The 22,541-nt window shown below is 49.5% G+C and overlaps 1 protein-coding gene across 8 annotated transcripts in view; it reads right to left on the reverse strand.

Moving 5' to 3' along the window:
- Positions 1–393: 393 nt before the first annotated feature.
- The window catches only part of Rbpms (RNA binding protein, mRNA processing factor), a 166,710-nt gene continuing 144,562 nt past the window's right edge, over positions 394–22,541 (reverse strand). For 2 of the 8 annotated variants that reach the window (XR_001199488.3, XR_010042521.1), the window contains 3 exons: positions 11,816–11,885; positions 6,891–6,994; positions 394–1,921 (listed from right to left, as the gene is read on the reverse strand). Coding sequence is in view for 3 of the 8 variants with exons in the window: in XM_063234556.1 (XP_063090626.1) it covers positions 1,793–1,921; positions 6,891–6,987; positions 9,942–9,947; positions 11,816–11,885 (302 nt within the window). In the remaining 5 variants the exon portion in view is untranslated. Of the gene's footprint in view, positions 1,922–6,877; positions 6,995–9,941; positions 9,948–11,815; positions 11,886–13,495; positions 21,381–22,541 lie in introns of all 8 variants that reach the window. The other 6 variants (XM_063234555.1, XM_063234554.1, XM_063234556.1 and 3 more) reach the window with 5 other exon arrangements.

The raw sequence follows: 22,541 nt of genomic DNA on the forward strand, positions 1-22,541 counted from the left end.
TGCCGTCACTTGGGATTAAGTAGTACCATACATATAAAACCTGTTGTTTTGGCTAAGTCACCAGAAAGCTGTGACACTTTCACAGAATTGGAATCATCTTGAGCTCAAACGTTGTAGGGTAAGGTGGACGGATTGTAGTTGACAGAATTCACTAAAAGGCACCTTAGAAAGGTATGTGGATCTCTTTTGACCCTCAATAACCACCTAGTTTAGGGTGCATCTGTAGACCTTATCCTGGCCCTCTTGTTACCCGTTTCCTATTTTAATCTCTTGGGGCTCAATAGCCAGTGCTAAACTCTGCCAAAACCTAAAAGGAAGGAAATCTCTAGTCTTCAGTCTGCTGTGCAGGACGCACACAGCTGGGTTTACAAAAAGGAATTTGCCAAGCAATGGTATGATAGCTGGAATAAACACTTTATTTTTTTAAAAATGACAATAGAAAAGTACCTTTAACAGTTTATAAAAGCATAATAGACCACGAAGTGGCTCTGTTTCCTTGGAAGCAAGTACAGGAGTCTCCGAGAGCCAGCCAGTACTGAGAACATAAGTAGCTTCTTAAACAAGAAGTTCCTAAGCTCATGCTGCCCCACTTTCCTTGTGTTTATGGGAAGAGTTCCTCACTCCTGGCCTTTTTAAAAAACACCTTTAAAAACTTATTATTTCTAATGAAAAACAATAAAACCCCAGCCCCACCACATAACCATTAAAACGTTTTTCAACATGTGAACATATCAGTAAGAAAGACTGTGATCACATCTAGCTATATCAAGCCATTAAAAATTCTTAGGTCAGTTTTACACATGGCTCTGACATACGGGGAGGGAGAGAGGTGGGGCTATCAGACTCCGGAAATGTGTCAACTCAACAAGACTGACTTTGGCTTTGAAGAAGTCTTGAAGCAAGAACAATATTCATTGCACATGGCCTCTGGTTCTATCATCGGCTCCTCCTGTACCTGTGCCCAAGGCAGTCTCACAGTGAGCATGCAGATTCAAGAACATGTGACATCCGTTGGCACGGGTATTATCAAAACTTTGGAATATTAAGCTCAGGTTTGCAAAATCACTTTTGGTATGTGCACTGCACGGTGCAGCCAAGTGGGCTGGGTGAAGCCGAGTCCTTTTACAGAAAGGCCAACTCTAAGCCAAGGTGCTTTCACCCTTGGGCTGACCCTGTGGTTCCCCTTGTGGGGGTGAGGCATCAGACATGACACCGGTGCACGCTGTCAGATAATGTAAGACTGCAGAACCCAATGCTTGGCACATGGTTTACATAGTCCCAGCTGGAGGTACCAGGGCTTTCGAATGTCACTTTTTGGTCAGGAACTGCGATCAAAGAGATTTTTGCCCATTTGTGAGTATGCCATTAGGCAGAAGGTCCTGGAGGCCCGGATTGTCTCGCAGGGGTTTCCTGTGGGAACAGGGATTGCACACCTAGGACTATAGAACATTCTAAACTACCACATCATGAGTGCTCGACTCTGACCAGGCAAGCAGATTCAGTACATTGACAATACCATTCTAAAAGCTGATGCTACGTAAGAAACATGCCTCAAACATGCAGCTGATTTTAGACAGAAAAAAAATAGGTATTTTTAATTACAAGCATTCAAAAGTCAAGCACAAATGTGGTCCAACCCAGTGTTAAGAATCATCCTGTCATACTTAAAATGTTTGGTATAAAAATACTCACTTTCTTGGTTTTATCGTTGATTTCTATGTTTGCTTAAAAATACCTCTAAATGTATAGAAATGAATGTCAGATCATGCATTCACAAATAACACACTATTTCTTAACAATTATACAGTGTAAAAGAGTAAAACATTTTTATTATATTTTTTTCTTTGAGAAAAACAGATGTGTGATAGAGGCTGTGGCAAAGTCTTGAAGGGATCAGAGCTGGGCAAGGTTTTTTCCAATCCTGAAACAGAAAGAACATGTTGGGAGAACAGATTGCAGAACCATGAGGAGCCCGCTGGAAGCTGCACCTGTGGTTCATTGTGGGAACAGGAGCCACTCACCAGCCCCCAGTGCGGCCTCCAGGCCTGAGAGCTCCAGGGCCCCCCACCTTTCGGAGATACACGGGCAGCATGTGTGTAACTCCTAGTTACCATCTTACGTGACAAAGTTCTCCTTAAGTTGCAAGGAAATGGTCATGAATATTTGATCTGTAGCAGGAAAAGGGGCCTTCAGTTGTTAAAGTCCTTTGACTCCCATTTATTTGGGCTTGGTCCCAATTTTTTTTTTCCCTTTTTCCTTTTTGCAGTGTAGAGTTGAACCCAGGACCTTGTGCGTGCGGGCCAGCACTCTGCCACTGAGGCACATTCCCACCGGATTCTGGACTTTTACATGCATCTGTTGAGTTTGCGTTTACCAAGTTCATGTTGTGAATACATATAAAGCCTCCTCTGCTGTTCTCTCGTTCACTTTACATTCCCCTTCTAACGCCACCTCCTTTGTTAGTGCCATGTCAGATTCACATTTGTGGTTTTAAAAAAGGCACCCAGATGCAAACAGGCACACGCTACTGTTTCCCTCCGGGAAATGATTGCTAGTGTGTGAGAAAAGGCCATGCTGACACATTATTGGTAAGTCACGTTAGTGGTTCTAAGACTTCTTTGGGCAAGTTTGTCTTTATAGTGATTTGAAGTGAAGAGAAGCATTTGGGTGAACACTCAGACAGGGCTGATGGACAGTCTTGTAAAGCTGCCTGTGCAGATTTCGTCTGTGCCGTGCTGGCTGCCTTGAGACCTCAAGTTTTATCTAACAGTTTTTCACATCCTAGGTTTTACTGCATTAGGCTTAGCACCCAACTCAGTTGCTTCCTATAAAGAAAGGTCACACTAGAGATGCCCCCCGGCTCTTCCCCAGTGACCCAGCCCTACTTCGATTTTCTCCTTTGCTGTCTCAGCAGAGCTGTGAGGCAGAAGGTTCTAAAAGGAGAGAATGGTGAACAAGGGCAGAAACTCCTTCAAGAAAATCTCCTTTTCAGGTTCCTTTACCCCTCCCCCCACTGCCCAACACAGACAGTGTGATGAATCAGCAGGCAGCATCTTCACAGCCTAATTCCAGTGCAAGTACACATCCTGTGAGAGTAAAGGGCCAGAGCAGGCCCCCTTTTCAAAGGACGCATGTTTTCTGCTACCCCTGCTGCCCACCTGGCAGCAGGTGCGTACCACAGTGTGCATCGTATGGAGCAGACCTGGAGTTACAGGGCTGAGACGGCACGGCTGTAGCTCCACAGGTCCCTTGGCCCACCTCACTTCGTCCTGCCCTGCATCTGCTCGAGGGCACTGGTTACTGGGTCTCAGCTTCTGGGAGGCACCAGTCCTCCATCCACACCCTGTGGGAGAGCGCGCCCCAGCGGAGTGAACCTGGCTTGAGAGAATGGCTAAGAGGCCAGCTTCCTCCTCTAGCAGCTTCCACCTCATTCTAACCTAGACCACATGCCAGCAGCCCAAGCCAGAGAAAAGCCTTTGGGAATGAGTCACAGACTGGCACTTGGCAGTCCCTGGTTTGGATGTGGGGACACAGCATCAGGACAACAGGCTACAAGCAGAGCAGCCATGCTGCTTTTAGGGATCCTGAGAGTGAAAAGCCTGGCCATGGCAGTGCTCCCGCCCGCTGGCTGGGCCCTTTCAGGTGGGAGCCTTCTCACTGTCTCCTCCAGCCCCTGGCTGTGTCTGCCAGATACCTGCTTTATACTCCGGAGAGCCTGACAGTCTTGGGGCAAGTGCATGTGGCTAGCCCTGCCCTGGTTCTGAATCCACAGCTAAGTTAGACATCACACTGCTCTCCAGTTCCTGCTGGACGTTTCTGCTGAAATCTGCACTTATTACCTATTGCCTCCTGGCCCTGAGTCTCCCATGGCACCCAGGCCTGGTGCTATGCCCTTCTGATGCCACCATCACCTTGGGTTTGCCCTTCTACTCCAAGTCTTTTGATCATTTTACACTGGACACCAGGTGGTTTTCACCTGTCCTACCAGGCCCTCTAGGGCTCCATCACAGGCTACTTTGCTTTGTGTAATCTGCTGTCCCAGCACATAAGAAATTTACCTTTAAAACTCTGCTTTGTGATCCCTGCTGGGGCCCCTCCTTAAGACTCTTTGTTTTCCTAGACAGCTTTGTAAGACTGCCTCCTCCTTCCTCTGTCCCAGACACTAGGGTTCCCGGCAGGAGGGAGATAGGCCATCCATGGGGTATGACACTGTGGCTGGGCCTTTTCCTGATTTTGGTTCAGGCTGGAGTCAGGAGTCCTTCCAGGTGGACGCTGTCCTGTGTTCCCACAGCACCCCAAGTGCCTGTCCTGGGCAGCTGTGGCCCCAGTGGGGTCTGCTGCTGCCACAAGCTGCTCACTGTGGGCCTGGGTACCCGCCCCCTCCAGGATGCCCTGTTTCTTTCTGCCTTGCCAGATGACAAGTTAGTCCCAGCTGAGGAGAAGTGGGGCTCTGAGGGCTGGAGAGAGGATCGGACACGTGAAGATCGGGCCTAGCTCTCCAGGACCGTGCCTGTAGATGCTATTCTCACATGGGAAAAGAATGTGTTCACACTGCCGTCAGTGTTCCCAGACAGAACAGAAGGTCACAGTGTGGCTATTTCAGTCCTTGTAAACAAGGAAGAGATTTAGCTAGGAACGGAGTTCAGACCCTAGAATGTATTACAGGGACACTCTCCACAGAATCTGAAGACCGGGAACACAAAGTGCCAGGGGTGGGGTAGCAGACTTTCACAGCCCTCCCCCAGGTTGCAGGTTGCAGTGGGACATAAGGATTCATCTCAGGGTGCAACTGTGCCAGTTGGGAGACAGCAGGCTGGCTCTACCCACTTAGTACTGTAGGTTCTCGTCGCACTCTGTGTAGGGGTGTGGGAACAGGACACCTGTGACATGGGACAGGCTCGAAGCTTAGGGGCTTCCCGCCCTGCTCAGTGCTGGTGGTTTAGGATACCCTCTCCTGCTGCTCTCTACCTGCCTCCCTGCTTGATCTGTTTGCCAGTGGTTTCTCCCCGAATTTAACACAAATCTGTACTCATTTTTACTGAAGGTCAGAGAAGCATTTCCCTCTATCCAATATGGGACACCATTATGACAGATGTTTGTATCTAATGAGATTAGTTTTTACACCTATCGGCCAAAAATTTTTTTTATTGTTTTTGGTATGGGGATCAAACTCGAGGCCTCATACCTGCCAGGCAGGTGCTGTGTACTGAGCTCTATCTTCAGCCCTTGATTTTTTTTTTTTTTTTTTTTTTTTAAATCAAGTACTGACGATTTGTAATTTACACTGTAAGGATGTTCAAAAGGTATCTAGGGTAAGTTTTCTACAGCTGGTAATTCCACCCTACTCCAGAGAGCTCAAGCTCTAGCCACCCTCCCTGGCCTCCAGTGACCAGCAGCCCTGGCTGTTCATCCCTTAGCTGCAAAAGTCAGCTGGGGACGGTCAGCCACGTTACCTACGGCCTGCAGGGACAGTGCTGTCTGGCAAACAGCGCCTGCAGATACTCCATCACTAAAGCTGCCAGGGACATGGCTGAAACACCCTCTGTACTAGCCAGCACCTGTAGAGTCACCCTAAACCCCAACCCACCTCTTTTTCACCTGTCACTAGGCCTCTCTGCTGTCTGTCCGGAAGTCCCAGTCCCACCAGCGGCTGCTCTGACTGGGCGGAGGCTGTTAATTGGTCTTTGAATTTCCCCAGAAGAGAGGAAAAAACCAAGTCTCTTTTAAAGTTTCACGCCATGTAATCCCAGCATGACTACTATAAGCATTACTGTTAAGAACCATGACAAAAGCAAAACCTACTTAGAAGGCTGTGGACCTAGTGAGATACACAGCAAACAGTGCGCACCATGGAAAGGTGGCTGCCTGTGCACAGGGACTCCGGAGAGATGCTAGGATGACTGCTGTGTGCTTCCATCCACAAAGCTGCCCTGGGGAGTGAGGTGCACACTGGACACTGCATCTGGACCAGTGCCAGCAGACCCTGCTCTGAGCATGAATTACTTAAGCCCCAAAACATGGCAACGGCTTCCCTGGCCAGCACTGTCTAGTCTTGTGTCCTTGGCAGGAATTTTGCCCTCTTTCTGACTCATCTTTTAGTTTTTTTATAGGCCCTTCATGGGGACAAAAATTGCCACCTTATTTGGGCTGAGATATGAACTGCTGCCTGCTGGCCCCTGGCATTTCTGCTTTCCTAAGCTGAGCTTTCCAGGGTAACCTGGAAGCCCCAGCCGGGATGCCCGGCAGACAGATCACATATGGGAAGGTACACTGTAAGTTAAGACTCCACACATGAATGACAGCGGATATCAACTGAAAAGTCACTTGAATCACTCCTGACTGACAAGCCCAGCAGTGTAGAGGAATTCTTCGAGAGTCCTATAGAACCCAGTCATATCAGAGTAAGATATTTCAGAAAACACTCATGAAAATGTGCAAGTCGAAAGGGCTGTCTTGGGGCCAGGGATTTAGCTCAGTGGCATAAACACCTGGCTGGTGAGCAAGAGGCTGTTAAGTTTGATCACTGTTACCAAATAAAGGGGGCCGTCCTCAGTATAACCTAAGTGACTGGGGTGGGGGACACAATAGATTTCCAACAGTGCTGGATTTCTAAAAAAAAAAAGCTCTGCAAACAAAAGGGAAAAGTTTCATTTTTCTCCAAAAGTCCCTTAGGGCATGCTACTGGCTGCCACCCAGACTCAGAAATGCTGCCTCACCAAATCTAGCCACCCTGGACGGCCTCCCTCCACGGGCTGATGGAGGGGACACAGGGACCTCCCCCAAGCACTTGTACAGGTGAGTGTCGTCCTGTGGGTACCTCCGTGGCCTCTGCCAGGGCTCCAGGGGACCCATCTTTACCACGCTGGTTGACACCTGCCTTTGGAACTCACCAGCACGCTCCAGTTCTGCAGAACAGCTGGAGAACAGTGGCCACCAGTGAAGAGCGCATTAATACCCACAAGACAGATTGCAGCCGCCATCACACACCTGGGACCTGGACAGACAGACAGTACCATTAGGGAGTGCCCAGCCCTCCCGTGGGTCCTGCGCTTGACCTCCAGCAGATCTACAGGGCAGGGAGCCTGAGCTTGTAGCAGAAAGAGGGCTGTGGGACTCGGTGGAGCAGAGGGGATGGTCAGGCCAAAGTGGAAGGGCATTCTGAAAAGTGTCTTGCACGACACGGATGGGCCCATGGAAACCATGAACTGTGGTTGCATCATCAGACCCCAGGGACTGTGCCATGACCCAGGTGTCACCTTAAAGCCCCCAGGCAAAAGGGCAGGGCTGGAGGACCCAATATAAAAGACTCAGAATCATAAGCAGTTCTAGAAGCTGCCTCAGACCACATCAGCTGTGGGCAGCCCAAGGCCACAGTGGAATCGTGTGGTGCCACATGCACCAATCGCTAAGTTTTACTCCAAACGCCTTTTGGAAAATAAAAGTAAAAACACATCTGTGAACAGACTCTATGACTCCCTCGGGCAGGGATGGTGAACCCTTTGGAGGCCAAGCAGTGCCAACACTGCAGTGAAACCTGCATACTGAATTTTAGTTTGAAGAAAACAACTTGTACGTTGGGTCATGCACCCCTGCGCATGTGTGCCACAGGGTCACCACCACTGCCCTAGGGCCTAAGAGCTGTGAACTACACAGGTGCCAGGCTGCAGGGGTCACTTTCAGTGCTCTTGAAGGCCCTGCTGCTTTCTGCAGAATTCCTGGCACCAAGGAAAGACACCCAGTTATACGCATGCAGACAGCAATGGCCCTGTCCTCTAGCACATTCCTCAAGATGTCACCCAGGTTGGTACTATTTGTCCTGTAGGGCTTCCTCTGAGTCCCCAGATGCATCACTGCTCAGCTGGGCCAGAGAGGAACTCTGGCCCTGAGCTGAAACCTGCCACCTCTGGAATTAGGGGTGAGCCTTAGGAGCCTGCCTTCCTAGGACAAATATCTTCTCAGAATTTAGGGGGAAAAGTTCCTCAGAATTTCACTACAACATTTAAAGATGAGGAGATGATTCTGCTTTCCAAGTAAAAGCGGTTTTTGTTTTGTTTTGTTTAGACAGGGTATCGCTATGTCATCCAGGCTGGCCTCTAACTCAGTAAGTCTTTTGCTAGCCTTCCTGGGACGACAGGTATGTGCCACCACATACACCAAAAGTTGTGTAATTTAAGGACAGGGAATAAACTTGCCATCAGCACGTGGGGAAGTGGGCACAGGCCCTGCCGAGGCTGTCCAGGGCTGTTAAGCAAGACAACCACCGGACTCTCACTCTGCCTGCTTGGACACTTGGGGTTTGTCATTAAGCCTTGTTCCATGACTAAGTGGGTGTGGCTCCCCGGCCAGGAGCTGGTGCGAGCTGCAGCCATCCCCAGCCCCCAGTGAGAGGACTTGGGAGCACACCACCATGGGCATCTGTGAGATGGGCAGAGGCTCCTGAGCATGGCCCTGACCTGAGCCACGGGAGGACGCAAGACTTGACAACCTGCTCTCACATGTGGCCACCTCTCACCTTATAGCAGGAACAAACAGCCAGGCTCAGAGGCAGCAGGCAGGGTCGCAGCACCTGGGTGCACAGCTGGTACCCGGCAGGCAGGCAGGCCCTTACTTGCAGTACACCCTGGGCTGCAGCAGCCACAGGGGCAGGACACCACCACCACCAGAGTGCCACCCCCAGGGCTGCTCGCACTTGGCAAGGATGAGGGAAGTGCCACTCTCCAGACACGGGCTGGCATGCTCTGGAAGAGCAGCCCCTTACTCTGCAGTGAGCAGGACTCTGCTTCTCAGCTGACCGGCTCTTAAGTCACATTTAGTCTTTTGTGCATCCCTTTCTCCCAGACTGACCCCACCACAAATATTAAATCTGTTAATATTATTACCTACCTCTTCTCCATTATACTGCAGCTGTTCATGCAACAGTTACTGGGTTATGTCAAGTGTGACATGGAGACCTTAGTTAACAAAAGGGAATGCAAGCCAGCCACAAAGGCTGCCCTGGCTTCTGGGCACACTACAGGGGTTGTGTAAGAGCACAATCCCTGAGAGAGTGCAGAGGTGATGGGAGGAGCCACAGCAGCTATCTGGGCCTGCAGGAAGAACCAGTGCCCTCCCTCCTTGCAAAGCATCACCACAAGCAGTCCCTGGAGCAGCCCAATTCTGTGCTTAAAGCTTTTGTGCTCACAGGGGAAGGAGCTAGGCAGTTCCTCCCAAAACAAATTCCAGTTCCCGTCATGTTATCTTGGGCCATTTCCTCCTCCAATTTGGTGAGGCTGTACAAGGACATGTACTCGTGATTCCTATGCTGTAGTCTTGGTTGGGGACAACATTCATATGTTATGAATACCCTCTCACATCACACTAACCTTCCTTTTAAAAAGCATGGAACTGTACACGGCTATCTAACAAAGAAAGCTGCGTGACTCCTATAACCCAAAAGGAGTGACAAAAAGGATGCCTGAGCTGCTGGGTTCTCATCAGCTTGGGTGACCGACAGCTACCGTGTACTCTGGGAACCTCTGGCACCAGCTGGGTGGTCAGCAAAGCCCTAGTGAACACACACGTGGACAGGGCACATGGCCACACAAACTCAGCCCTGGGAACCTGCATGGTGCGCTCTTCTGGGGCTCTGCCTTATGTACTGGGTGGGGGGCCCTGGAGCCCCTGACCCCTGAGGCGTGGCTTTGTGTCTCTTATGAGTCCCAATTCTGCTCCTTGAGAGTTGGCGCCCTCAGGGTGTGCTGGCCTAGGTTTTTTCATCCTTACATCTGTGCACAGGTGCAGCACCCGTTTATTTTAAGAATAAAGAACAGCTTTGGTATACATTTCTAGTCTAGTCACTGATGATTTCTCTTCAGCACTAACAAGTCAAAGTGGATAAACGAAAAATCCCATAGGGGCCGTGCACCTCACCACACAGCCCTTGGGAATGGAAGCTCAGCCACCCCAGCCTTGAGCTCTCCCAGGGGGCGCCCTGAGGGAGACAGAGGGGCCGGTGGAGCACTCCTTTCACTGGGCCTTCTCCATAGACTCACCTTGGCCTAAAATGTTCGGCTCTTCAGCCCCACACAGTTCCAGTTCTAATTGTATTTCCCTACAGCTCGGATTATTAGACATCTGGGAAACGGCTTGACCCAAGAGAGGAGGAGGAGGAAGAGGACACATATCATGCTGCTCCCCCTTGGGTTCCAGAAGCAGTGGGCACCACTGTGGATGCCCCTTCCTGACCACTTCCCCTCTTCTGCGCTCTCTGGACTCGGGGAAGGAGGCTGGTCCAGGGCCCATGTTCAGCTCAGAACAAATGCCTGCTGTCCAGGAGATCTCATGGGGTTCTAAGCTCTGAGTCTATAGGGGAGCAACTGCTAACCCTGCGTTGGCAGGCACCAGTCCTCAGCTCTCTGGCTGACGGCTGCCCGGATAGGTGCGTGGAGAATGATTTGGGAAAAACTAGGTAAACAGGGCCCATGCACCTGCCACCTTTCAGCCTGTGAAATGCTTATAGGCGTGGCCCTTCACAGGCCCCAGGCCGCCACCCTTTGCCAACTTCTCCACCTAAGACTGCCACACAGAAGGCATCCTCTGGTGATTTAATGTCCCTAAAACACCTGCCACCACTGAAAGAAGCTGCTCAGCTCTCTCCTGCACCTCTGGTCTTACTTACTTTGATCCAGATGGGCAAGGATGCTTCCTTTGAGAACAAAGGCACCCCAGGTGCACAGGGGAGTCAATCTGGAAGGGGTAACTTCAATGACCAATTGAGACTTCAAGTCTCAAAGGCCACTAGCTGGTGGGAAATAAACCCACATCTCTAAAAGCCTGTACAACTCAGCAACTTAGCGAGATGCTATCTCAAAATTGAAAAGGACTAGAGATTTTTCTTAGTGCAAAGGCCCTGGGTTCAGTCCTCATTACCAAAAAGGAAAAAAAAAAATCATCTTAGTCAGTGTCCCCTTCCTTTTTGCTAAGAGGGCACTAGACTGCATGAGGCCGGCCCCAGCACCCCCATTTCAGGCACCTTTCCCCAAAAGCACACACAAATGCAGCTTCATGCTCATCTCCAAAAACTCCCTGGCCTCGTGAGGTCTAACCAGGGCCTCAGCATTGAAAGGGGTAAGAAATAAGTATTAGTTTTATTTGGAACTACTATGCCATCTTCTTCAGCACTTCTGTGTAACAGGGGACACAGGTGTGGTCCCTTCCTCCAGCACTTTTCTCCTTGTTCTGGGAGGGCTGGTGACAGTGACGATTGCACTGGGGCTGCTTCACTTTAGGTAGACTGCCTAATTTCACACACTGGATTATGATGCACTACAACGGCGCTGGTCAGCATACCAAATTCCAGGAGGTGCCTGGATTTTTGCAGTACTTGTACATTTATAGAAAAAAATAAAGCAAAGTTAGGCCTCAAGTGGCACAAATGTCAATTTAGTAATTGTTTACCTCAAGATAAAAAATCTTAAGGAAAGCCTACTGTAGGCAACACAATACTTTCCATACAAAAGCTTCTAGCGAATGACTTGCTCCTGTAACTAGAAAGTGGTTTCTGCTCAATGCTGGAGCAGGAGGCACAATTATGTCATAGAATTTAAGACACTGTGTGCATGTGTGAAGCAGGAATCAAGCTCCTAAGTTAGACTCAGCATAGCACCTGCACCTCTACCCGCCCTAGAAGAAACTTCCTAAAAGACGTGCAGTCACCTAAGAGTTCTCAGAGACAGGGCGGACAGGAAAAGGGAGCACGTAAGGGTGTTAAGAGTCCACACACAGGGGTGGGTGAACGCTGGGTGCTCTGCAGTTCCTCAGGGACCCAGGTACTTACACAGCATTCAGCAGAACTGACGGGACTTCCAGCCCTGAGAAGTAGCCTCGGAGGGAGGGAGCCAACGCATCTGAAAAGACATGGGAGAGGCTGTGAGCCACCACACGCTCTGCTTCACAGAGTTCGAGCTCAGGGTGTCACTGCTCCCTGAATGGGCCCCATCACACCAGCCTGTGAAGGGCACAGTGCCAGGGTGGCATCCACAGGAGCTGTTACATGTCCCTGTAGACCAGCATCCAGCCCTTTTCAGTTCACAGCCATCTGAAGGCACAGTCTGCCCAGTGGATTGCACTCTTCATACTCACTTGGAAATGCACAGGTGGGGAAAGGGCTGTCTCAAAGTTTTCTAGGCAAGACGTGGAAATATTTACTTCTGCTTTGATAGGAAACCAGCAGTTTAGGATCCCAATGGCCTGGCCAAAACCTCCTACTTCTTTAGGAAAAGGTCCTGGCTTCCTGGTGTCCAGTAACACCTGCTACCTGAGGTTCCCTGCTCCTTGTGCTGGGAAGTGTGGCCTGTAGCCATGGGCAAAAAGTCTTTATGGGGAGGTGAAGCCCCACTTCTTCCACTGGATTTCTGAAAAGGGAGGCCAACCCCAACACAAAGGGACTGAATGATACTTTGTCCATTGGGCAGAATGTTCTGGGTCCTATGCCATGAGAAATGTGAAATACAAAAGGGGAAGAACATGTTGTTTTTGAAAAACATCTACCTATTAACAATTTTCCCCAAAAGGCCTTGGATACAGGTAAGAGGTGCTTGTTGCATGCTGTTCCTTCTACACAGAGGGACTGCTTCCCCAGGACTATGACACACAGCACAGGAAGCACTGCTCGGAGCACAGAAGAGGGTATTTTCAATGGAGAGGGCTGAGGACCCTTTGCGGGGGGTTGGTGCTCCTCTCCTAGTAGGGCAAGTAAAAGCCAAACTCAAACTTCCAAAACATCGAGGTAGAGCAGGAGTCATTATGGCTAAAATAGGACACAATGGGATCAAAGGGCCAAGGGACAACTCTGTTGACCCCAGGGGCTCTGCGGGATGATGAAAACCTGTCCTGTTTTACAGTTGGGAGAGTCAGTTGGGGTCCAGGTATTCTGAACGATCATGGTCACAGAGCACTGTGGCATCAGGCCTGGGATAAAACCTAACCTGACTCAAAGCCAGGATGCCTAGAAACTGGGCCTGCAAGAAAAGCCAGAGTATCCTTGGTCACTGGAATGTCCTCCTCCAATCCCAGGCCTTCTCAGAGGGGCTATACTGCCTAGGCCACCTTGGAGTAGAAGTGTCTGGCCTGGCTTGGGACATGTGGATTAGAAGGACCCAGGGTGCACCTTGTGTTTTCTCTTCCAACCAGAAATCCACTACAGAGTCCTCAGGCCACCTCAGAGCAGGTCTTCTCTGGGAACTCTGTGATATGTACCAGAAACCAGACAGCAGGAGGACAGAGCTCCTCAGAAAGGCAGCCCAGTACTCTTCACACCCCTAAATTAAGGGGCTGAAGGATCTGAAACTCCCTGGCAGGGAGACTAAAAACCCATTACTTGGAAATTTGGAAGTATGTGAAGGACAAAGGAAGAGACCGGTGGGGTGGGGTGGGGGGGCGGGGGGGAAGGGGAAGCAAGAGGAGAGGGACAGGCAGAACAGGCTTGAAGAAGAGACAAGAAAAAACTCGTACCTACCCATGGCTTATGGTTTTGTGCATCTGAATCCACTTGCTCACTAAGCAAAGAGCAGAGTTGGAGCTGCCTTCCTGAGACAGGTGGGAGAGGAACGTCTGGGGTACAGGGCCCCAGGAGGGGTGAGGGGCTGGAGACCCACATGGTAGAGGGACTGGAGCCGTGTGCATGGGCTGGGTCAGTGTGAAGTGCGGTGAGGGGGCTGTGGCCTGGGCAGGGGCCCATGGGGAGAGCCGCGGGGAAGTGGCAGGGGTCGGGACAGTGAAGGTGGCTGCGAGATGGGGGCCCTCACCTCCCCCACACCATCTCTCTGGCGGGGGCCTCCCCACCTTCACCCAGCCCTGGCATTCTCTCAGCTGCACACATGCCCGTCCTAGGGGTATTCTGGGTGACAAGGTGGCCCATCCAGGTGGTGGGGTCCAGGTTACATTGTGCTCAGCTGAGCTCAGGTGGAGGATGCCAGTGAGGAAGCAGGCCAGTGACTCACAGTGGTGGGCAGAGTGGCGGTAGGACAGAGACAGACCCCAACACTCATTATTCTTACACCCCCAGAATCAGACCCCAGGGCACCAGCCAGAGCACAAGCTCTTCCTGAAGCCCTGCAGACACTAGAAGGGAGGACATTCCAGCAGGAGGTCCCGTGTGCCTGTCTTCCAGCAGAGGGCAAAAGCTGCCAGGCTGAGACCCCATCTGCTTCAGTCTGCACGGGAGGCTGGTGCATGGCTCAGGGGCAGGGCCCCAGTGGGCACTGGCTGTTTTGCGCTGACAGGTGGGGGGGGGGTGGCATGAGGGGAGGAGTCACCCTTACTCCCACTCAGGCTGCTTGACTGCTGTGGTTTGGAGCTGCTTCACTTGCTCCATCCAGAAAACTGCAGCCTGCCCTGCTCCAGGGACAGTTCAGCAGGGCTCACACTTACCCCTCCAGCCTGGGCAGGCCTTGCAACAGTGCACACTCACAAACCCACACACAATCCCGGGCTTAGGATGTCCCTGCTGCACCAGCCTCACAGTGACACTTCTCCACCAAGCGCCCTACTTGCTCGGGAAAGCTCTTCTACAAGGCAGCGCCACTGCAACAACAACCCTGTGAGCTCCTCAGCAGGGCAGCAGGTTGCACAGGTGTGGAAGACACTCAGAGAAGAAAGTCTCAGCAACAAGTGACCAAGATAAAATACAATGGAGCACCAGAGGAAGTAGTCACAAAAATCACTTGCATCCTCCTTCATTTATAGATGAGGACGCTAAGGGCAACAGTATTCAAAGACAGAACTCACAGTCCCGACAAGGAAGCCTAACACAGGAAAACTCAGTGGCCTTGCAGACATCTCTGCCCTTGGCAGGTGTCTCCCACAGCAGAGTGTGCGTAGCACAGGGTAAAAGACAAGAGCAGGTGAACGTTCTGGACCTGGCCAGGATAATACTGGCTTGCCGAATGGGACAAGAGAACTGTGTACCAGGTGCTGGGCAATTAATGGTCACTGCTGTTAGTAACCATCCCTTATTTGGCCAGTTTCTTCTCAGCTGAAATGAAGAGTAAGTCCACACCAGTGGTTTTCAAAGAGCGTTCCCTGGACCATTACCATCACTGGAATGTATTATGGGCAGAGACACCAGTGGTGGGGCCCTATAACTTGCTTATTTCATGTGGTTCTGAGGACCGAACACAGGGCCTTTGCAATGACCTACATACCCAGTCCTTTACAAAGGTATTTTGAAAAAGGATATTGCAAAATTTCTCAAGCTAGCCTCAAACTTGTGGTTTTCCTGTCTCAGCTTCTCAAAAGTTCAGGGATTCCAAAGGAGTACAACCACACCTGGCTATAGCTTCCATTTTACAAAGCCCTTGAGGCGACTGCAAGGCAGCACACTGCTCTTCAGTAGGTTTCTAGAAATATGGCTGGAAGGCCAGTCTAAGTAAGCTCTACAGCCCAGTAAGTTACAGTCTACAACTCATATAAAGCAGCACATGAAACGTCCTTGTGAAGTTCCCCAAAACAAAAAAACCACAATGAAACAAATACCACCCCCCCAAAAAAAAAACAACAAGAAAAAAGAAACCTGTATGATTTCATCTGTCCCTACATTTCCCTAGTATACCTGACCACAGAGCCATTTGATTCTGGGATGGCTATTATTCCATGGCAGGGGCCTGGAACACTGTTGGTCTGGAAGGCCTATGCTGGTGTCAGTTTTCGGTGGATCTAGGTAGTATCCATGTTTCTAGCTCCTAATGAAACTCATTTGTACCAGATCACCAAACCGGCCAGTCTACTGGACATCCCACTCACTGTAGGGCAGCCGGAAGTCCTCATACTTTTCCTAATACAGGTACAGAGCTCCTTCAGCACCATATTCAGAACAAAGTTGAAACAGTACCTTGATCAAGTGTAATGGTTGATACATTATGTCAACTTGAGAAGTCAGGAAGCTTAACCAAGTAAATCAGCAGCTCTGCATCCTGGAGGACATACCCTGTGAGCTCTGGGATATTGTTCACTGTGTCAACTTGAGAAAGTGACTCAGGAGGGAGCCAGGGTCCTCACATTGTAAGCATCCTGAGCCTGTGTACGAGAGAGGCACAGAGATGGTGTCCATGCTCCCCAGGTGGTCTGCTTACAACATAAGAAAGAACAGATCGCTCTGCCCCTTTGTGGTCTTGTTGCTTTTGCAGTCTTCTGCCACCTTGAAATGCCCCTCCCTATGCCATTCTGGAGCCAGCTGATTATGTACTGAAACCTCCACAAGCTGAGAGTTAAATAAACCTTTCCTTTCTTAATTTTGGGTGTCAGGTATTTTGTCAATGAAACTAGAGAAGAGTAATTAGGACAGCAAGTATTTTACATGATTAATTGGCTTTTAAGTCCTGGATAATTGGCTTTTAAGTCCTGGATAATCATGGGTAGGTTTGTATTACTGCCCCCCAAATGGAGCCCTCAATTGTTCTGTGGAGGCTTCCCAGCATTGAGTCCCTAGCTACAAGCTGCTCACATGCAGCTGAAATCAAAACCAATTTTGCCTTACAACCTACTGGGCAGGATCATTAAGGAATCTCCAGGAGGACCTTTGGCAGGTTGGTTGTTAGGCTGCCAGGCTGAGAACAGGATGCAGGCCAGAAGTGCAGTTTGCTCTTTAAAAAAACTCTACACTCGCCAACACACTGGAGTGACGACTTGCAATATGAAGATTCTTCTCTTTACAGCACAAAATATGCTGTTTTAAGCTGCAACTCTCATTTCTAATAATGCACTCCACATGCTGGGAGAACTTTTCAAACCTCTATGCTACATGAAACGGAGCTCACTGACGGTTCCTTTTTAAAGGGTACCCCACTGCCCTCTGGCGCCTCGGGCTGGCTACCATACTCTTTCAGCATCCACAGGGAGCATGATACAGTGAGCAGCCTTACTACTTGTCTGGCGTCTGCTACTTGTCCAGGGCTGCCCGCTCAGCAAAAGGTACTAAGCCTCCCATTTTGGCACCCTGGCAGAAGGCCAGGCTCCACTGTGAGGCAAAGCACTTCACTGAGGTCTGAGCTCCAGCAAGGACGAGGCCTGGATGAACAGCAAGGCCCCAGGACAGTGAACACCTCTAGCAAACACCAATCAAAGCTGGCTTTAATTAAACACAAGTCCTCAGGAATAGTTCTTCTCTCCTGGGCTTTTAAGACTTTTTTCCTGTCTATCCTAAGCACCAGTGAGGCTCTTGCTTCCAAACAGGCATGTGAAATGTGGTCAGACATCTCCAAGTTCATTCAAGACGCTACTCTGGTTGCGGGCACCCAAGCGTGTAACACCCTGTGTCAGATTAAGTCCACAGTGGTTGCTTGTCATCCATATTTAATTCTGTAGGCCTGTTAATTTTTAACTATGTTTGCTATCAAGGGCCATTAGAGGTCCCCAGGAGCCGTGCTCAATGAAGCAAGTAGAGCTTTGTGGCAGAACACATGAGGCTTGAAGTTGGGGCGTCCCACTTTCCATCCTTTCATGGGGTTCTGGCCTTCCCCACTGGCAGAACGAATCCTGAATAAAACATGATCCCATTTGGAGTTGATTTTCCTTTTCTCCCCTGTCACAACTGGTTTTCTTCAAGGAAAAGTTTACTTTCTCCTTTTATGAAGGTTATGTTGTATAATTCCAAAGTTTCTTGGTAGCCTTGGGTTTCCTTCCAAAGCACTTAGGCCTCACACACTTCTGGGTGTACCTGGGTGCCTGTGCTTTGCAAGAGGGCAGAATGCCTGGTGGACAGCTGGTTGACCCCAGTAGAGCCTCCTCTGATCATACCACAAGCCACTGAGCATTCGAGTCCTGCTCTGGCTGCTTCTCCTCTGGGCCCAAGAATGAGTCTGGAACCCTAGGTTCCATGTTGGGCCCTGGCATGGACACTGTGTCTATGTGCATCTCGTAATCACAGGGCAGGCTCCGGGACTCGAGCTGCATCAGACTGGGTCAAGTGCTGACAAAGGGCAGGTTCTGGAAGGACTATTTTAATAACTCCTGCTCTAGGCCAAACATTTATCTCAAAATAACCCCAAGAGGCAGGTATTCTTTCTTGTCATTCATAGATAAGGAAACAGGTTCAGTGCAGATTTAAAAAAAAAAAATAGTAATAGAACTTACTAGAGACAGCTAAATTTAAGATTTTTTAACAAGTTTTTGTTACTATGGTCTACGAACTGTCCTTGTGGTTTGTTTAGTTAAAACACAGAGCCAACTGTGACAGTGGGCCCAGCATTTGTTAGTAACTCCGAGGAAGCAGCTGAGCTCCCCAACATGACTTATAAGAGGGACTGACTCACTGAGGCTTGGACCTGGACTCCTGAGCCCAAGAAGGCTGGGGACAGTCTGCACAGAACTCAAGGAGTCTACCTTCACAGAGGCCCTCGTGGGACGCACTTATGACGACACAGTGCACCAGCTCACAGGATTGAGGTGCACCCTGGGCTGCTCCCCAACTCCTGACAGGGGGTGAGGGGGAGAGAATCTGGTGCTAAGGAACTTTGGCCCAGGCCACAGGGCCATGTACATGGGTCTAGCTGTGGAATGACCCTAAAGCTGCCAGTAGGCAGCTGGCTTCAGTACAGCTGCTCTGGCCAAAGGAACAAAGCCCACCCCTGGCTGAGGCTGGAATTAGCAATTCGGGGCCACTTAAGTGGGTAGCATTTGTGCTTCTACCAGAGCAGATACAGGGGAGGGAGGGACAGGGGAAATATTTACTTAGCCAGGAGCCAGTTATCTCTGAGCCGCAGCCTTAACTCTACCATCAGGAGATGAGGCTGGGGAAACATTCACTGTCCAGGGTGAAGAAAGCAGCAGAGCCTGGGAAAATGGCTGGGCCACCCTTGGGTTTTTCTTTACCAGTTCCTTGACAGGAAAGAAAAAAGGCACAGCTGGAAAGTTCAGGGACAGTGGCTTCCTATAAAGCAACAAAAAACACCATTCTCCCTTCAGGGCCTCGAGCCATTTCCCACTCTGGATGTATCTCCCATCACAGGGAGGATTTTGGTAGGTGAACATGCACCGGTCTATGCTTGCAGCCTGTCCTGACTTTGACGGTGGCAGAGGGAGAGCAGCACACGGGAGCATCCCTGAGTGGGTTAAGTGCAGCACAGGTCTGCATGCAGAAGGAAAAGGAGACTCGTAGTAACCAAGGGGTGGCACAGCTCCTCTGCAGAGGCCAATGCTGCACAGCTGAACCACACGCTCATCTCCCATGAGCAAAAAGCTAGATGCTGAGAAAGCCCAAGACAGATGACATTTTCAAGAGACAGCTCTCAGGATGGTTTCTCCCCACAGTCCGGCCTCACACAGCTGCAAGGTTACAGGGACACAAATAGTTTCCTGTATGTCTGAAAAAACTTCAAGCTATAGGCTGAGCACCACAGAGAACTTGTGTGGTCCTCCTAAGCCTGGGTCTTTTGAGCAGGCCCAAGCAGCAGTTCTGAAGAGTGGATGCTGGAGGGCCAGGCTTATGAGCTGATGTCCTCTGAAAGTCACAGTAGCCAAAGCCCAGTTCCCCTAGTCCTTCCCTCACTTTGGTGACAAGGTTGCACTTGGGGTGCTAAAGCCCTTCCTGCATATCAGACACTGTTTTGTTCACAGGTCCCTAATGGGACCAGCCACCACAACAGCAATGGCTGTGGTCTGAAAAACAGGAGGCTGAGAAATACAGACTCTTTGCCATAGGAGGCGCACCAGCAGCCTGAGGAGGATGACAGCTGCCTCAAGGTTAAGGATCATTTCCAAGGGGCTCTGTGAATACCCAAATATGCTCTGCAGTCAACACGTCCCCAGCAGGACTGCGTCTTGTTTTTCTTGGTATTTTCCACAAGGCAAGTGAGAGACAGAGACGCTTCCTGAAAACTTTTAAAATGTTCTAACATCTAGTTCTGTGAGGTGGCCCCCTGCTGCAGAGTAAAGGCTTAGGCAAAGTGGGCAGCACCAGAGCACAGGCAGCTGCACTCTAACCTAGGCCCAGGCATCTATCCCTTTGTGATGTCCCCATCCTACTTGCCTGTGTCTTTTTTCCCATGGTTCACTTCTGCATTTATTTTGGGTTTAACCTTTAAAAGTTTTCCACTGTGTCACAAGGCACCTCCCAAGGGGCATGCTCCCAAGAAGTTGAAATGTTCTGCTTCTGCAGCATGAGTGATGTGCTCTGATCACGAGCTGCGCAGCAGCCTGTACATGTTCAGAAAGGACCGTGGTGATGTGGGAGGAGGCTGCCACCACCGCCACAACATCAGCCAACAATGGATCTCAGTCTTGCATCCCTGCAAATGTTCCTGGTCCAACTGTGACTGACTCTGGAAGACACATGGTGCTGTACTTGTGCTATGTGGTGAGGACAGGGTGCTTCACTATTTCTCTAAAGCACCAAGACTACAAGCAAAAGCTGAAGCTAACTTTAAAGCTGAGATGCGTATTAGGCCACAGGAAGAGCTGGAGATTGTGGGGTGGGTGAAACTTCTACTCACAGTGGCTTACACAAGACATTTAATAAATTTCAAATGCCAATAACCTTGAAAGCAAGCTAAATGTTTCCTTCTAAAAATGTTTACAATTTTACAAATCAGATGTTGCACGGGGTTGCTCTCTCACCTTTAAAAGTAGTAAGGCAGTATACAGTATGCAGTCCTGTTAGCCAGTAAGTTCTTAAAACGTGGGATTTGACTGCAAATAGCATCTTCCGATTATAGCTGGGAAATCTAGGGAACACCAGATCATGACTAAAAGTGGAACACAACTAGAAATGTGCCCTAACTTCTTTTTCAAGACACACTGCATCTCTTGGGTCCTCCTTCCTCTGAATCCCAGCAGGGAACCTGGCAAACACGTCCACTTGCTGCACAGGTTTCCACTAGCTAGCCATGTCGTCCTGGCTGAAGCGAGAGCTCCTGCTGCTGGTAAGTGTGGAGGTTGGAGTGAGAATCTTTCAGGACGCAGCTTGTGGTAGCTTTCGGGAGGCCAAGAAGACGCAAGCAGCAGTGATGAGGCCTCAGACCAGGGCCCAGTCTCCCCAAGGTGCTTTTTCTGAGTCCTTCTCCTCCTGTGTAACACAGTTGTTAAAGGCCCAATTCTCCCCAAAATCTCAGTTACAGATGAACACCTCTGCTCCAGAATTGAATCACCATGAAAACACAACGCTGAAGTCTACTTGAGATTTTTTTTTTTGCTCTGAGTAAAATTTTTATTGAATCTCTCAAATATCGCCAAGAAATAGTTTTTGCAAAAGGAGGGAAAATAGCTAACAAACAAATTCAACATGGGAGCTCCCTCTGCTGGTCTGCAGTAGGCTGATATGTGACAAACACATTCCCAGAGACAAATCTAATTTGCTGGAGAAGTGGACAAAAGACAGGTGTGTTGGGCTTTGCCTCAGGAGAGAAACACTAGAAGAAAAAAAAAATCCATGTCTCAAAACAAAGCATAACATTGCTAACAAAACCAAAATTACCTACAAGACTCTCCAAAAACATTACAAAATTTCTAAGACAAAAACTGAGTTATTCGCTATAGGGAGAGGCTCTGCCTGGGGCTCCCCACTCTACTCCACCTCCAGTTAGTAAGATTCTCTGCTGCCCTCATGGCGCATTTAGATGCTGATTCCCTTGTGCTTGCCTCCAAGTCTCTTCTCACAGACCTCCCTTTTACTTAGAGAAAAAAGTCCCAAAGAGCCACAGCAGTGAAGCCTCCCCAAAATTTCATTAAGGAGGAAGTCTCTGGTGAGCCAGCCAGCACCTCAGGGTGGAAAAAGGCAGGTGTAGGCCTGGGTCTGGTTGTAGTAGAGCCACTGTGACCTTGGGTAACTCCATCTTCTTAGGCCTGTTTCCTCATCTGTAAAATGGGTCATACTGGCTCATCTGTAAAGCTTTTTTTATCTGTTCACTCTGAGTCTCAAAATGGAAAGTTTTAAATGACCACATCTGTTCATAGTTCTTTGGAATATAGAGTCCAATGCTGCACTGGGAATGCTTCCAAATAAGAAGTGGATCTCATTGATACTGGATGAGAGTTCAACCAAAACTAGTACTGATGTAGCAGAAAAAGTACACTCTAGGCCAGGAAAGAGTCCTGATCAAGGAAGAGCATCCAGGGGAAGGTGCCATGTGGGTAATGTATCCCATTAAGTCAGGTGGCTGAGATCACCTAACCTTGCACCTTCTGCCCTTCCTTCCTTACCATGGCGTAGGGTTTCTAAACTCTTTAAACTGTAGGTCCTTTTTCACCATGTCCCCAGAATCACTTCTGATTTCAGCTGTTACATGAATGAAGCCAGGACAGATGTCATGGTCCAAAGCCACCATTCCCAGTCTTTTCTGGTCACTGTCAACTTTTGATTCTCTGAAGTAACAGTGAAGGTTTTGCTGCTGACTTACCAATGCCATACATATTCAGAAGACTGTACAACCTTGCAATTTCTTATTTATTAAAGGTCTTTATTGGCATCTAAAGCCATCATCCATAGATTGGAGGTAGGCAGGGAAAAAAAGGGTTTTTCATTTGTACCTTGTCACCCTACAAAGTTATCTGCAGCATACAACAGACTTACT

The sequence above is a fragment of the Cavia porcellus genome, unplaced genomic scaffold (genome assembly GCF_034190915.1).
Source record: "Cavia porcellus strain 051 isolate PalLab524CR breed Dunkin Hartley unplaced genomic scaffold, mCavPor4.1 scaffold_24, whole genome shotgun sequence".
NCBI classification, from domain to species: domain Eukaryota; kingdom Metazoa; phylum Chordata; class Mammalia; order Rodentia; family Caviidae; genus Cavia; species Cavia porcellus.